General features: G+C 50.2%; 1 protein-coding gene across 6 annotated transcripts in view; it reads right to left on the bottom strand.

Moving 5' to 3' along the window:
• LOC121590582 (furin-like protease 2) overlaps positions 1-15,309 on the bottom strand; it is a 191,814-nt gene that overhangs the window by 17,644 nt on the left and 158,861 nt on the right. For all 6 annotated transcript variants that reach the window (XM_041910379.1, XM_041910382.1, XM_041910381.1 and 3 more), the window contains 5 exons: positions 8,862-9,021; positions 5,683-5,986; positions 4,405-5,592; positions 4,129-4,316; positions 1,436-1,592 (listed from right to left, as the gene is read on the bottom strand). In XM_041910379.1, coding sequence (XP_041766313.1) covers positions 1,436-1,592; positions 4,129-4,316; positions 4,405-5,592; positions 5,683-5,986; positions 8,862-9,021 — 1,997 coding nt within the window. The remainder of the gene's footprint in view (positions 1-1,435; positions 1,593-4,128; positions 4,317-4,404; positions 5,593-5,682; positions 5,987-8,861; positions 9,022-15,309) is intronic.

Raw genomic sequence — 15,309 nt, 5'->3', positions numbered from 1 at the left:
GCTCGTTATGACAGTACGCACACACAAACACAAACACGAGCAAAGAAAAACGGACCGTTACCGTATCCAAGGACATCTTCAATGGAATATTAAATGATTGCTTATCTTGTTTTCAATTTGCCCCCGGTACGCTATGACGGTGTCGATCACCTGCCAGGGACGCCGTGTGGAGGGGTGGAAACCATTCGAGCGTGTCCTTCGAGAGGACGTTTGCACTGTTGGGCCGGCCGGATCGACAACTGTCAGCACCAGCACAGGATGGCCGCCGCCATTGACCACCGTCGTCACCGTCGGGTCGCATATTTAGCAGAACGCCCATTTTCCTATCCCGCACCGAGCCCCTTGATCCCCTTGATTGAGGGCAGGGAAGCGTACAAACCCAATCGACAACCTGTTACAGTTTTGTTTACAAGAAAGTTAAACACCGTCCCCGTCCGTTTCCATGCAGTTTCTTTGTCGATTTCTTTGTGTGTACGTGTGTGTGTGTGTGTGTGAGTACTCTTGGTAGGACATAATCAATATTTAACGGAGAGCATGGAATCGATGTTACCGCAAGCCGAGAAGTTAAAGACGCAAGCGAAGCCCACAATGGCAATAGAATACCTGGCCGGTTGGTGCACTAGATGATGAGGCAAGCCAATAGCAAAGTGGTGCCAAGTGGCCAAGAGCGAGAGAACGGGTTTGGGGAAGGGAATTTGTTGCTCGATGGTGCACAGCGTGCGATGGCACACGCACACACCCCGTGTGTTACGTAGAGGATTATGCTGGATCAGTGCTAGTGTCTGTTCCGAGTGGGAAGTAGTTTCCACCGAGACCGACAACCGCCACCAAAGAAAGACGGTTACTTCCATGCATACAACAAGAACATTTGCACCTCACCTCGACCATATGTGGCAACTTTTTGTTTGCCCACAGATAGAGGCCCATGGACACAGAGCGTCACAGCGGGCGGTGCCCATTGTGCTAGCCCAGGATGTGGTCCACACTTCAAACCACTCGGTCAAGCATGTTAATGCCCTAAAATAATACATCTGAAGCTAAAGGTAAGCACCTCGACTGACTCTTGCCGGACACACTCCCGACGCTGGTTCTAATCGTTTCTTTCTTCACCCAAACCGAAGGGGCAAACACTCATGTGTACACATGTTTCCAGGCGTCTGGTAACGACTTGGAGCGTTTGTATGTCCACTTCCGGTGAAGCGAGCACACACACACGGCACTACTGGGAGAAGTCCGGTTGAGGTTTAGCGCTAATATTATCACAGTGACAGTGTCCTACCCTCCACAGCACGAAGCGCACCTTTGATTCCTTTGCAATTTTTCGGATCCACCACTCGATGTCCTTTCCAGCACCGAACCCGGGAGGTAAACAATAGACGACCCTGGTGGGAGGGTGGGCAAAGCGGGGTTCAAACAAAAACCGACCAGTACTTACTTGTAATCCTCCGTTTCGTAGGTGTTCTTCGGGCAGGCGGCGTAACAGCGGTGCTCATGCATAACTAAATGATGATCACAGCTCGTACAGTAATCGGGCCGATCCTGGCAGGAGGCACAGTTGGCCTCGCACGGCACACACGTTCGATTATCGTAGTCTACCAAAAAAAAAAGGGAGGAGAAAGAGAGAAAATGGTTAGTTACAGGCTACAAAACCAAACCGAAACCAGCCTTCAGCGATGGAGTCTACATTCGGGCGCAAAGCGTACATCGAACGTAGGCGCGGAGGCGTAGCACACGAGTTAAAGTAAACAGAATTAAATTAAAGTAAATGACCAACGCAGCCCCCCCTCCCCTTCCCCTTGCCCACTTCCCCAAATGCCCCGCAACGCTGCCAGTCCCATCGCGCACTGCTGGCAAGTTGAGCTGAGGGAAGGCATCCCCGTGGCATCATATGCTGGCGATGTGCTTTTCTTGTGTAATTATGCAAACATCAGCATCTTTGGGCCGGATTGGAGCATTTCCATCAAAAAGTGTATGCTTGCATGATGCCGCACATCACAGAGCGAGAGAGAGAGAGAGAGAGGTAGTTACAGCGGTCGAACGAGATCGTATCCGAACACCGTGAGGGTTCGGAGCCCTGGGAGAAAAAGGGAACGGGATGGAGCGAACCAGCCACTATCGCATGCACTTAATCTGCCCCGTACCATCGCACTCTTTTCGGAAAATGGGTTCCTGGTGTTTGGTTCCTGGCAAGCCGCTCGCCGCACTCTTCGCCGCGTTTGCCGGGACCGATTAGTTTGAAGATAATTGAATTTGCGTTTGCCCCAGCATACCAAAACGCCTGCACACTCATACGCTGCTCGGTGGTGGTGGTGTTCTAGAGAAAAGATGCCGGCTACCGAACGGGGGTTTACTTTTCGGAACGCGCACGTGCCCCTCTCTCTATCTCTCCCTTTTTAGCTCCTTTAGCACCACGGTGCAGCGCTGTTAGGAAACAACAAAGATCAAAGACAACTTTTCGCAGCCTAATTTCCTTCGCTGTCATTATCACACATTTGTCAGGTTGTTGTTCGGCTTTTGCGGGCTGCTGCTGCTGCTGTCTTGTGCATGCGGAGATGCCTTGCAGTTTACAACCACCAATTAACACACATCCCGGCCCATACCATTTGCCCGTGGTTAGCGGGCGCGTGGCGTGTCGAAACCGTTGCTTTTACGCGATTGAAAGTTGGTGTACCAAACGGTACCAGTACTGAAAGGATTTTGGTTGTGCGGAGCGTTGGTGTTGAAATGGCTGTGGCTGTGGGAGTTATGTGAAGTTTTCAGCTCCTCCTCAAGCTGCTTTAAAACATCAATTTGATAAGATTGTACACACAAGCTTGAAGTCCTCTTCATTCAGGATGCAACAAGTCACCGAAGGCTGTTTTGTGCCGCATTTTCTTGAGGCAAAGTTTGTTCGCCATTACAACCTACTCCCCGTGACGTTACTAGACCGACCTTACAAACAGTGCCATCTCAAAACACGCCCTCTACCTCGGCCATTACGGCCGGAACACGGTGCGGTAATGGATGGGCAAATTTTTACAAATAACGCCACGGGGGATCCGAAACCGAAGCTCCAATTGCGCAAACATTGTTTAATACGCGACCAAAGCCAGAGTCCCCACCGGTCCTGAAGCGAATCACGCGAACTGCCGCAAACAAACAGAACACGAGCGAGTGTCACCCGCTTCCGTTTGTCCCCCCCCCCCCTTCAAAAACGGCCTCCAAGCCCGAGGCGCGTGCACCAAACAACGCGTCCGCCGGTCGGCATTAAAATTAATAATTATAAATGACAAACAAACATAATTAAAACAAATTACAGCAGTGCTCATCGGAGTGATCATCATCGTCGTCCTCTCGGCTGGGTGTGCTCGGTACATTGCCCCGTGCCCCCGTGACATCGGCGAGCGAGCGGGAGACTGAGAGAGAGAGAGTACACGATGGGTGTGGAATTACAATTTCACAGCGCGCTGATGCCGTGTGTAACGACGACTCCCACACACCGAGCTCGTACACAGTTGACACAACCGGGACCGGGGTGAATGCTGCGCACAAATACAAACACGCGCAAAACCGAGCTTCGAACCGAGCCAGCCGAGCCATCACCATACCATCCAATCACGTTCCGGCGCAAGCCGGTTGAAAGCATTCTTTCCCTTGCGGGTTCGTGCGTTCCAGCACCTCCCTTCCGGCCACGGCGGGAAACGGAATGGGATGAAGCGACGGAGCACGGGGATGGGGGTTTTGCGTTCCGAAATCGAAAAGCGAAAGATATTGTGGCACAAAGTACGGATTAAATTCATACAATCTCCCGATGCCCGTAACCCCCTTCCTGTTACGCGGCTGAGCGAGACACGCTTTGGACCGCAGGCGACAGAATCTGTGTGCGGCGCTTGTGTTTTATGTTATCGCAGCCCGGAAGGCCAGCGAGGAGTGTGGCTTCTTCACGCCACGCTTCAACAAGCGTGTTGGCAGTACGGTCCGGATAACTGCACGCTCCAAGAATGCGAGGTCGTACCGTGCTGGCACCGTTTTTGACACTCACCGCTGTGGCAAGCGCTGGTGCGGAAATGAAGTTAATAATTAAATCCGTGCTCGAAAGGGGGAAGGACGTGCCAGCGCGGGAATGAGCTTTTCGGAAGCGAAACTTACTTTCGTAGTAGCCCTCCGGGCAGACCTGCAGACAGACGGCCAGATCGGTAACGTACAGGTGGGCGGGCGCACACGTCAGGCAGCTGTCCTGGCCGGCGCCGGCACACGTTTCGCACGACTCGTGGCACGGCCAGCAGACGCCGCCCTGGTTCGGGAAGCTCCTCGGGGGACACCGGCTGACGCAGGTACTGCAACGGGAACGGAAAACAAACAGGCCCAACCCGTTAATGGAACGGTTAGGTTAGCACAGCGCTAGTGAACGCGGCGACCACTTACTTGTCCAGCCGATAGTGTTTGCAGGCAACGCATTGCGTCGGGCCCTTGCCGTAGCAGCCCTGCTGGTCGCACTCGGGGTCGCAGTCGTGCAGCACCACCAGCTTGTTGTTCGAGTCGGCCATCACGTTCTCGCGCTGGGCCGTCGGTATGTTGTGCCCGTTGAGCGTGGCCACCGTCTTGTCGATGCCGCTGCCCGCCCCGCTGAACAGGTTCGGGTAGTTCATGAAGTTGCTGTACAGGTCGGCCGACTGGTAGTAGCCGGCGCCGGCCCCACCAAGCGCACCCGCCTGCTGGTTCAGGTCCGTCTCCGTCGGAAACACGAACGGATTGAGGCCGGAGTAGCCGGCCGCACCGGCCGTCCGCGTGCCCTCCGACTTGAGCCGGATCGGGTTCGTCTGGGTGCCGTAGAAGATGAGCTGCCACTTGGACAGGATGCCGGGCTGGCTGACGCGGCGCGGCCCCCCGTTCAGGATCTGCAGCGTCCAGCGGCCCTCGGCCCGCTCGCCCCAGAAGTGCACGCTCAGGAACGGCCAGTCGTCGAAGTTGGACTTGGTGATGTCGCGCGGCCGCTCGAACAGCAGCGTCGAGGTCGTGCCCATCGGCGAGGTCAGCAGGATGCGCAGGTTGCCGCGCGGGAAGAACCGCAGCGTGATCTTGCACTGCACGTGCTCGAGGAAGCGCACCTCGTTCACCGTGCCGGCGCACCCGTTCACGTCCATGTGCGTCTGGAGCGTGTAGCCGACGGACACCTCGATCGGCCGGTCCTCGTTGATTTCGCGCGACTTGCAGATGTGCTGCGACGGCACGGTCGTCCACTGCTCCGCCAGGCTGACCATCGCACCGGCATCCATCAGGCCGTAGCCGAACTTGTGGCTCACCTTGCGCTTCACGCCGTTCAGTATCCAGCCCGGCTCCTTCTCGAGCGGATCGGACCGTGACGTCAGCACCACCAGATACTGCATGTCGCGCCAGGTCAGGGCCGGGTTGGCCTCGAGCGCCAGCGCCGCTATGCCGGCCGCCAGCGGGGCCGAGGCCGACGTGCCCGTGTGCTCCACCGTGCAGATGCGATCCGGGCGCAGCGAACCGTCCATGTCGACGGTCGCGACGCTCTTGTCGTGCCCGGGCGTGCCCGAGCTGTAGGTGGTCGCTAGGGTGGACGAGCACTCCTCCAGATACCAGGGCTTGTAGCTGCAGACGAGAACAAAAAAAAAAATGAGCAAAACCTCGTTAGCTACAGAGAGGATGGGAGAAAAGGGGTGTGCGAAAGGGTGTACTTACCCGCCCTGGGTGGCGCTCGAGATCGAGAGGGTAAAGATGGAGTTGGTGTAGCCGTCGCAGTTGCAGCTGTCGGTGTAGCGGCCCCCGTTACCGGACGCCCAGATGAAGATCGAACCCTTGCCCTGCCGGCCGCTCGTCACACCGAAGATGAAGGCACGGCGAGCCAGCGGGCCCGGCCCATCCACCGTCGAGCCGTCGTCTTCCGGGCCCCAGGACGCGCTGTAGATGTCGATGTGGTCCGGATACAGGCCGAGTGCCTTCGCTTCCACCGCATCGTTTACCGTGCCGTCCAGCATCCGGACGCCTGTGGGAACAAAGCAAAAGACAACGCGATAAGACACAAGTTTACTTCTTCCCTTTTTTTGCCGAAAACCCGAAAGTGTTTGCCAAACACGTGCGACCGGTAGCTGCTGGTATTATCATTTTCGGGGGAAAAAATGAAGGCACGGCCCTCAACACTTCCAAGTAGTACGAAGAGAGGTATCGAACGTATTTCACCCGAAAATAAAAAAAAATAGCGTACCAGCCAATGAAGAGATAAAAATAAATTCGTTTGCAAGTTATGGCATCCTTATGCTTGCGCCTTCCCTCTTTATTCTTTCCTGCTGGAGGGAGTTGCTGCTGTGCTCCAGCGAGGAATTCAACGCCAAAGAGGTAAGAGCGTGTGCGTTTGTTTCACAATATGCTCTTGGGAATCATATTTTTCTACGAAAACCTCAGAACGAGAAAGGTGATAAGAAACGGCAGTTTGGATCTTCCAATGGAGCGCGAGAGATAAACCCCTCGGCTGCGTGCAGCGGAGTGCTCGCAAGATATGCAAACGTGGTAACAACATATTGGGCGTCGGGCTGAGGGCGCTGAGCGGTAGAGAACGTCGAACAAATTGGAAGAAATATTACCGAACGCGCAGAGCACCCGTGGTGGGTGAAAATATGCGCCCTGATGCCGAGGAAAAATGTGGTACCATAAAATATGTAATCTTCTCATGATAGGAATTTCGTTGCATGGTGTTTACGGTTTGGGGTTTGGGGTTTTTTTTTGTTTGTTTGTTGTTGGATCCTTTCCGTCTTCGTTCGCTGCTCGGCTGCTGCTGGTTTCTGGGAGCGATTCCATACGATCATCTTTAACCTTTCCTACTGGGTTGTTGATGGATTTTTGGGGCATAACGTATCGAAGGAAATAGAAAAGCATAGGGGTTTTCATGACTTAAAAAGGTTCGATAGCTGTGGTCGATAGCTTCCCCGGTTTAAACGATAAAGTGGATCGTTTTGCGTGCTGAATTAAAGTTGATCCCAAGGTAATGTGTTATGTGCATCGCTTATCGCTAACATAGCGCTCTTACGGGCAACCTGTTTTAGGCCTCACAACGAATGAAATAACGTACAAAGAGAGCAAGTACAAAAACCTCCAACCAACAAGCGAGCGCAAAACGAAATCCAATCAAATCCATTTAAAATTGATCAATAGTGATTGATACGGTCGATTTAGCGGGGATTAATTCGAGCGCGAGCCAAAAACCAGTGCCGTCCTCTCTGCCGGAAGCAATGCGAGAAAAAAAAATACTGCTCAATCGAGGAGGTCCCACCAGCAACCATTACGGTCACACAGGTAGCAAAGCGATTCTTAGGACACACATTTGTTCCAGCTGCTTAGATGTAATCTGATCTTAGAGCGTTTTGATAAATCGTTCGACCGAGAACAGCACGCCGAACAACATTCCCGGGGTTAAATGAACGAAACTGATAATGGAAAGAAATGAGTTCGGTCCGCTCGGTCTCCCCCGCTGCCTGTCAGTGGTGCGTGAACATTTCATCAACAATTTTTATTACAAAAACGTTTTGTGACACGCCCGTGTCTGCCTGGGAGGAAGAAGAATGGAGAAAAATGATTCGCCCTGCTCCACAACGGAGGGGGTGGGGAGTGGGAAAGGGCATACGCGTTACACTCGAACATAAAATGAACTGCCGCTGCACGGAGCAGCTGAAAATATTTAATCAAAATGCCTATTACGATCCGTGTTTCGAGTTGCGAGGAATGGAATGGTAGCACGCCCGTTACACACATATGCTGGAATGTTTTCGGGCCGAGCGAAGGGAAACGGAAACGGCAAATGGAAAGAGCACACCACCCGCACACCCTCTGGTTCGTTTGTGCGTAAGGTAACAGTGCGCTTTTCCTTTATTTCCTTCCTTCAAATGGTTCCCCATCAGCCGTTCCACAGCAGGTCCCCTTGATCAATGATGGATGAGTACGGAGAGCGAAACTAAGTGGAGGGTGGGACTAAATTTTTCACTCCTTTTGCTTGCTTTCCCCTACCACCGACCGTGTAGGTTGTTTTATAAATGAAGAAACGAAACTTTATTATATACCTTCGTCAAATGCGTCCTACACTTTGTGCCGGGCTGCATCCTTACTGCAAGATACAGATATGTGTGTGTGAACGGCTAGTTGGTGTTCTTTTTTTTTGCTGGCAGGACCGTGTGGATATGATGGATGAAGGAAATTTGTTTTGCAAATAATTTTTTTCCAAAGTTTTCTACTCTAGAAGTCCATTTGTCCTTATGACTATCGAACGAGGGTTCAATAAGAGCCGCGGGTGGCAAAGACAGAAGGTGTCTTGATCGATGACCGATCGAGAGTGGTACAAAAAGTTCTGTAGAATAATATTGATACGTGGAATAGAATGGTCAGCTTGATAATGGATCAAATTGTTGGCTTTGCAAGATAATATAATTTTAAAGATTATTCACAACAATAGGGTTGATTGCTTCCCAATTTTGGATAGAATAGTACGATGCAATATTACGCCGAGCATTCAAGACCGATAGAGAACTCACTTTACAACAAAGAACATCAGATCCACAGTATGATTCTCCTAGTTTCAGCAAGGGAAAAAGAATGAACATCCTATTTTCACACAACAGGAAGGCGAATACCAACAACTGCTTGTCCTTTTCGACAGTTTGTTTCGCATTCATTAGCCCCCGGTTATCGCTTAATTTGGGCTTTCCAAAGAATGAATAAAAGAACCCGAACTCTGCCCCCAAAAAAACATTCACAGAACGCAGCACAAACAATGGAGCGAAAACTATTTGAACCTTTCCGTATCTTTACCGCCCGTCGACAAGGACATGGTGATGATTACCGATACCCCTTGGACCCGAACCCCGGCTACTTACCACCAATGCTTGCGTTGTACGCCACGCCGACCCCACAGTACTGGTTGAAGGCGACGGCCGCTACCTCCCCGGCGCACCGCGTGCCATGCTTGTTGTCACCGTTATCGCGCGGCATCGGGTCCGAGTCGTTGCCGTTAATGTCGTACGATGCGGCCGGGTCCTGTGGAGGGAAAGCAACAAGAACAACAAACACTGATTAGACAAAGGACAAACGTTGTGTAAGTGTGTGTGTGAAAAGCGACCCAACCAACGACCTGCTCGACCAACACTCGAAGACAATCGGTCAAGATAAGGAAACGGAAAAGGACTGAACGCGAATGATTGGCACGAAATTAGACAACTCTTCTGGCAGTGTTGCTGCTGCTGCTGCTGGCACGATCAACCACAACGCTGACTTTAATGGGTCGATTTTTCCATCCTCTGTAGAGGACCGATACATTGTACGTAAGTGTGTGGCTTTGTGTGGCTATGTGGGGGAGTAAAGTTGTATTCAATCGATTGGAATAACAGCAACAAATCCCCCATATCCCCGGCCGCCCCGTACACCCACGGTTAGCACGAATGAAAAGATAACAATCGAATAAGGCAGAGGATTTTCCCTGCTGTAGGTAGCCGCCTGCAATCGTCCTTCTTTATACAACGGGAGATACCCCCTTTCCCCGCGTCAGCGAGATGTTCTGCTGTCGTTCGCAATGGAGCGCGCAATAAATGTATAGTTAATGCGATGGACTATCAATTCCAGTGATTATTAATGAGAATATTGGAGGACGGGCGAGCGAAGCGATGGCGCAACGATAAAGCTCAGGGAAGGGCAAGGATTAAGTGCTTTTCAGTACGATCGATAAACCGGAACCGGGGATAAGGGACTTCAACGTGCGATTTCGAAACAATAGAAGGCGCCGTTGGGCAGGTGAATAGAATGCTCACATCATATAAAAAGTAGGGAAATGTTAAAGGCATTTGGCATTCTGTGAGACAAGAGAATGGAAAAGCCGAACGATACGAAAACACAGCGTGGGACGGGAGTGTTTTTTGTTCCTTTAATATTCGTTCTTTAAGGTCGATTCTGCTGAAGTTGACAAGAGTAAAGATGAACAGAAAATAGGAAAGCTTTAATGTGCTTTAATACGATAAGCCAACTTGTATCCTTCCTGATCGTCTTAGACAATCCATTTGTAGCGATATTCAGTTATTGTTAAAGATGACGCATTAACGCTTAAATACTGAAAAAAAATCTGTTTTTCTTGAAAATAGAAACATTCTCCTCAAAGCCGGCAGCCACCTGCCAATGCTTGTCATTTTGTAACGTTCCATAACGTCCCAAACACCATCATATTTCGCTGAATAATAGGTCTAAATACGCATTGTACGAGCCTTTTGGATTTGGCTAACGAGGCCCGCACGGAATACTTCCGATGCTGGAAACACCGAACGACATCCGGTCAAAATGGTACGCGGGGTAGTAAGGCGCGTGAGATTGTCCGATCCCTTCGATCCATAAGTCCACAAGACGTTTCCATCTGGTAATGGATATATTGCTTGAGGTTTTGGCGTAATTACCCCCATCGCCACTAGCCGGACGAATGGGCCGAGACCGGGCCCCAAATGGCCACAGCCGGAAATGGTGGCTTTCTTGCTCCCGGCTCGAGAACCTACCCACACAACTTCAACACCAACACCAATCGATAGCTCAACCGAATATTAGTAGCCTCACAAGCGCTATTAATTTTCATAATTACGACCTCAGGTTCAAGCTGGTCCGGCTGGGGGGAAGGATGCAAACACCTTTGCCACCGCTCACCCGTGAAGAAGCAGAACGGGAAGCGACATGATGAGGCTCAACACACCCAGCAACCCGACAACACAGCCCGACTTCCGATGGTCGTTTAGGTGATATGATGATAATAGGTGATGTTGTTGTTCGGTTTCAGGTCAGCAACAATGGCGGATGGGTGGGCAGGTGGTGGTCAATATCGTTTTGTCAATGTTTTGCCCGGGAGTTACGCGCCCGTTCGACCCCGGGTGCTGCCAGAAGGTGCCTATTAGGGGCCATCACTCTTGCGCTGACGTTGCGTTTCCGCCGCCTTCGCCACGGCCTACACTCGTCCTTACCCGTCCACTGCTGGGCGGTGATTTTGAGCAAGACACACACCGGGGCCACCGGAAGCCGCTGCACTCCGTCCGGTCGGTCGGTCGGTCGGTCGGTCGGGTGTTGATTTATGAAACCGTAATAATGTATTATTTGAAACGATCGGTACGTACAACATGCTGCCACGTGACCTCGTGGTCGTATTTGCGCTAGAGAAAATGCATTGGAAGGAGTGTGTGTATGTGTGTTGAACACACTTTTTCCCCATTCGTATCGCTGCGTAATAACGTTCCATTTCAGCGGTACGTTCGTTTCCTTTGTGCCACCCCATTTCCGAATGGCGAACAAGTTATAACTTTTGGACAACTTTTAGTTTATCCAACACGTTGCGGGTGTTGTTTCAAACACACTCATTTGAATGTTTGGCATGCTGGCATAGAAAATGAAACACGCCCAAGGACGATCATCATGCAATCGGGACCTGGCAGGAGGTAGCAGGAGATTGTAGAAATTTCCCCTTGCCACGGTCGCCCGAAATGGACCCACCCGTCGGCTCGATCCAGCTGCATCTAATACGGAATGCAAATTTGCCGCACGGCCCCCAATTTGGGGAAAATTCCACTGCAAGGTAGGTTGAAAAAATGAACGGAAGGATCGGTACGTGCACTCCAATTCTTGCGGCGGTTCCGTTTTCCTTTTTATGATTTTCAACCTCCCAAAAAAGGGCTCCATTTTTCCTTTTTTTTGCTGCCGTTGTTGAGCCAATCGTCGATAAAAAGAAGCATTTTAAGCTGAACGTTTCTCATTGGCATCGCTTGAGGCCTGATTTTCATTCCGCCTTCTTTCTCACATTGCCCACCTGCCATTCCGTTCCCCGGACAGGTGAAAGTGATTTTCTATATTATTTGAACGCTGGTAAAACTTTTTGCTCTCCCCTTTCTTGCCACCGCCATGGAGCACCCGCCCCTTTGCCGGGGTGGTGTGTACGATAGCAGTGTGGCAAGGTTTTTGCCCGCACACTGAAGGAGGGGTGAAAATTTGCGAAAATAATGGAGGAGGTGGCGGCTGCGGCAGATGTGGTATTCGCTTTTCAAAGAAACTTTTTCACACATGCGGAGGAGGTGTGCGTGGTGCCGCAGGTGCCGGGGAATTGTGGTGGTGCCGAGGCGGCATGAATTGGTGTAAATTAAAAAATACTTTTCATGTTTTGGGGAAATTTCCAAGCAAAATGTTTCCCCTGTTCGCCTTCGCACTTTGCGCCATTTATCTACCCGTTTCATCGATTGCGGTACGATTGATTTTTATCGCATCACGATTTTTACACCTGGACTGAAGCGACAGTAGACGTGTGTACATGATTTGCATACATTTCGGGAGGGTAAAAAATTAAGCAATCAATAAAGTTGCAACGTTTCACAGAGGTACGGGCACGGTTGTTCGTTAGGGGGGAAAATTGGAATAAAAAGCATTACCCATCCCTCACTGGAATGGTGAAGCATTTTTACAAGCGATTGTAAGTTAAATTTTCTTGCAGGAAAATGCCATCAATATTCATCGATAAAGACACGTAACATAATCAAATGAAGACAACTTTTCAGCAGGCAATGAGTTACATTCAATTTTACAAACGTACGAATTTTCCAGTTTGTGAGCATTTGGGTTCGGCTCTTTTTAGCGATTAGAGCAAATTGGTATAACTAATAATCGATAACATTATAGCAATTATAGATGATTGAATGAGCAAAAGGAAATAAAGAAAAACATGACACGAAACTATGCTTTGAACAGACAGCTTCAACTGTGTTCCTGCCATGTCGGTAAAAGGCTCGGCGGCGGTTGCCCTGCTACATTGTTAGTGATTCCCGATTGGAGGTTTAATTAAAATCACGACCATCCATCAACATCAAGTGCTGTGGCGCAGCGCTAGAATCCCAACCGTGTTAGCCGCAGGCGGGGAAGAAAAAAGTAAATCCTCCGCCCTATCGCAGCGGTTGGGCGGCAATTTTCACCCCACAACACAAGCGCACAAGGCTATTTACAACAAAGGCAACGGATCTCAATGGTTCAATCAGTTGATGTCGGTGGTGCAACAGTTGCATCGTAGATCGTACCGGGTGGATAACTCAAAAAACAGGAAAAACGCAGGGAAGGGACAGTGTCCAGGCCATAGCTAACAATGGATCGGTTCTAATGTACGCCACTTAGCACCCAGACTTGCGGAGCGGGTGGTGGAAAAAGCGTGAGGCATGGAAAAAAATAAAGTCCCACTCATATGGGTACTTTTAAACCTTAATTTGAAGCAGGCAGCAGCAGTACGATACAAGTTAGCAGGAAACGAAAGAGAGAGAACAGGAGCTTGCAGCGTCGTGGGTGTACATGGTTCAGTTGTTTCGATGAAATGTAATGCTACCATACACAACCACACACTCACACACACACATACACGGATTACTAACCGATCAGAAAGAGCAGCAGCAGCAGTGTGCAGCTAGTTGTGGATCAATTGTACATTGGGGTGAAAAGTCTGGGAAAGCTACATAAATGAAAAAGCGCTTCAGAAAGAAGACAAACAACAACAAACAAAAAGTGTGCAAAAAGTAAACAGGAAAATAAATTATAAACAATCTATCATACTTTACACACGACACATCCCTTTTCCCGGGGCAAACCGACCAGCCGGACGCTGCAGTGTAAGCGCGCCGCAATTGTGCGCAATTCGTTCGCTTGCCCGCTCTTTCGCCTTTCCCAGGCAGGCGACAGGCAGTGAAATGTGTATGTGTGTGTGTGTGTGTGGGAGCGCTAGTCAGCATAAAGTTCCCAGCATAGTAGCATAGTGCTGCAGCGCCAAAACAGCGAGTCACAGCCGGTTTTTGCATTTTCCAAATGACAGAAACAAATTGAGATGACCAAACGAGTGCTGCTGTTTGCTTTGCTTGCAACCGTTTTACACCCTCGCTCTATCGGTGGGAACGGTTCCAGCTTACCCTCGTACATCTTTCCTTTTTTATGGTTTGGGGTTTGGGGCAAAAACAAATAGTCCATCCCACTACCTCCAAAGCAACAGCAAAAAAAAAAACCCCCCGGAACGGAAAGGAAACGAAATTGAATGCATCCGTGCAGTGTGCGCAAGAATATTAATGCTTTTTAAACAAATTATATCGCTCACGTTCACTGCTTCCCGTGCCTTTGCCGGAAGGGAAGGAAATGCGTACCATACCGTACTCCCCCGCCACCCCCTCTCTGCAGTAGTTGTATCGTCATCATCGCCCCGGAAAGGGTTTGAAATGATGACGAAACTGCATCATTGTTCCGTTGCATTACAGTTGCACCCGAGAGTGCGAAAGGCCGCCGTTGGAAAGTTTGCTGTTTGCAAAGTGTGCGCCACAAACAAACATAAAAAAGTGTGTGTGTGTGTGTGTGTGTGTGTGTGTGTGTGTGTGTGTGTGTGTGTGTGTGTGTGTGTGTGTGTGTGTGTGTGTGTGTGTGTGTGTGTGTGTGTGTGTGTGTGTGTGTGTGTGTGTGTGTGTTGGTGTGTGTGTGTGTGTGTGTGTTGTGTGTGTGTGTGTGTGTGGTGTGTGTGTGTGTGTGTGTGTGTGTGTGTGTGTGTGTGTGTGTGTGTGTGTGTGTGTGTGTGTGTGTGTGTCCTTTTACTATCGAAAAGCATTGGGGCCAATGGCACTAGAATGTAAATGGGGACGTTTGGTGCTGCTACGTGTTTTTGTGCGACCGTGTGATGATAAATCACACTGCATCAAACCGGGCTACCAGGGGGTAAAGGGGAATCAGCAATCAGCTGCGGGCTGTACACTTTCTGCGGGCGTTGTTTTTGTTTCTGTGACAGGGCGGACGGTATAAAGCCATTTCATTTCATGCCGGTCGGACCGAGCAGAGTAGGGTTGTGATAAATTAGGTACTCGAATCGAATTAATTTTGTCAATTAATTTCAATTTGTTTCGGGCTCAATGCTACCTGCCAAACAGTGCCGGTATCCGTTTGGTGAAAGAAATGTGTGAACGTTGCGCTGGTTGTGTCCGTTGTCAATTTACACACATCACACGCTGTGAAAATTCATTAGCGAAACGGTTCAAGCGTCACTACGGGAAGGTGTCGGAATCGATTGAAAATAACTATTCCTCGAAGGTGTGCTATAACGTGTGTTATCAAGCAACTTTGGTCAAACGCGATCGCGATGAGGCGTTGAGTATTGGATTGGCACTTTGCTTCCTGCTGGGAATGTCGGCAGTGTGGGAATCTTTTCAGTGACCCCCGTTTAACCTGCAATTTCAATGCAGCAAGAGTCGGCTTGTGGGAGAAGGTTTTCCTTTGAAAGTGGGGGAAATGTTTTTACCCAGTGCTTAC

Source organism: Anopheles merus, chromosome 2R, assembly GCF_017562075.2.
Source record: "Anopheles merus strain MAF chromosome 2R, AmerM5.1, whole genome shotgun sequence".
NCBI lineage: Eukaryota > Metazoa > Arthropoda > Insecta > Diptera > Culicidae > Anopheles > Anopheles merus.
This window is presented reverse-complemented; position numbering and strand designations above follow the sequence as displayed.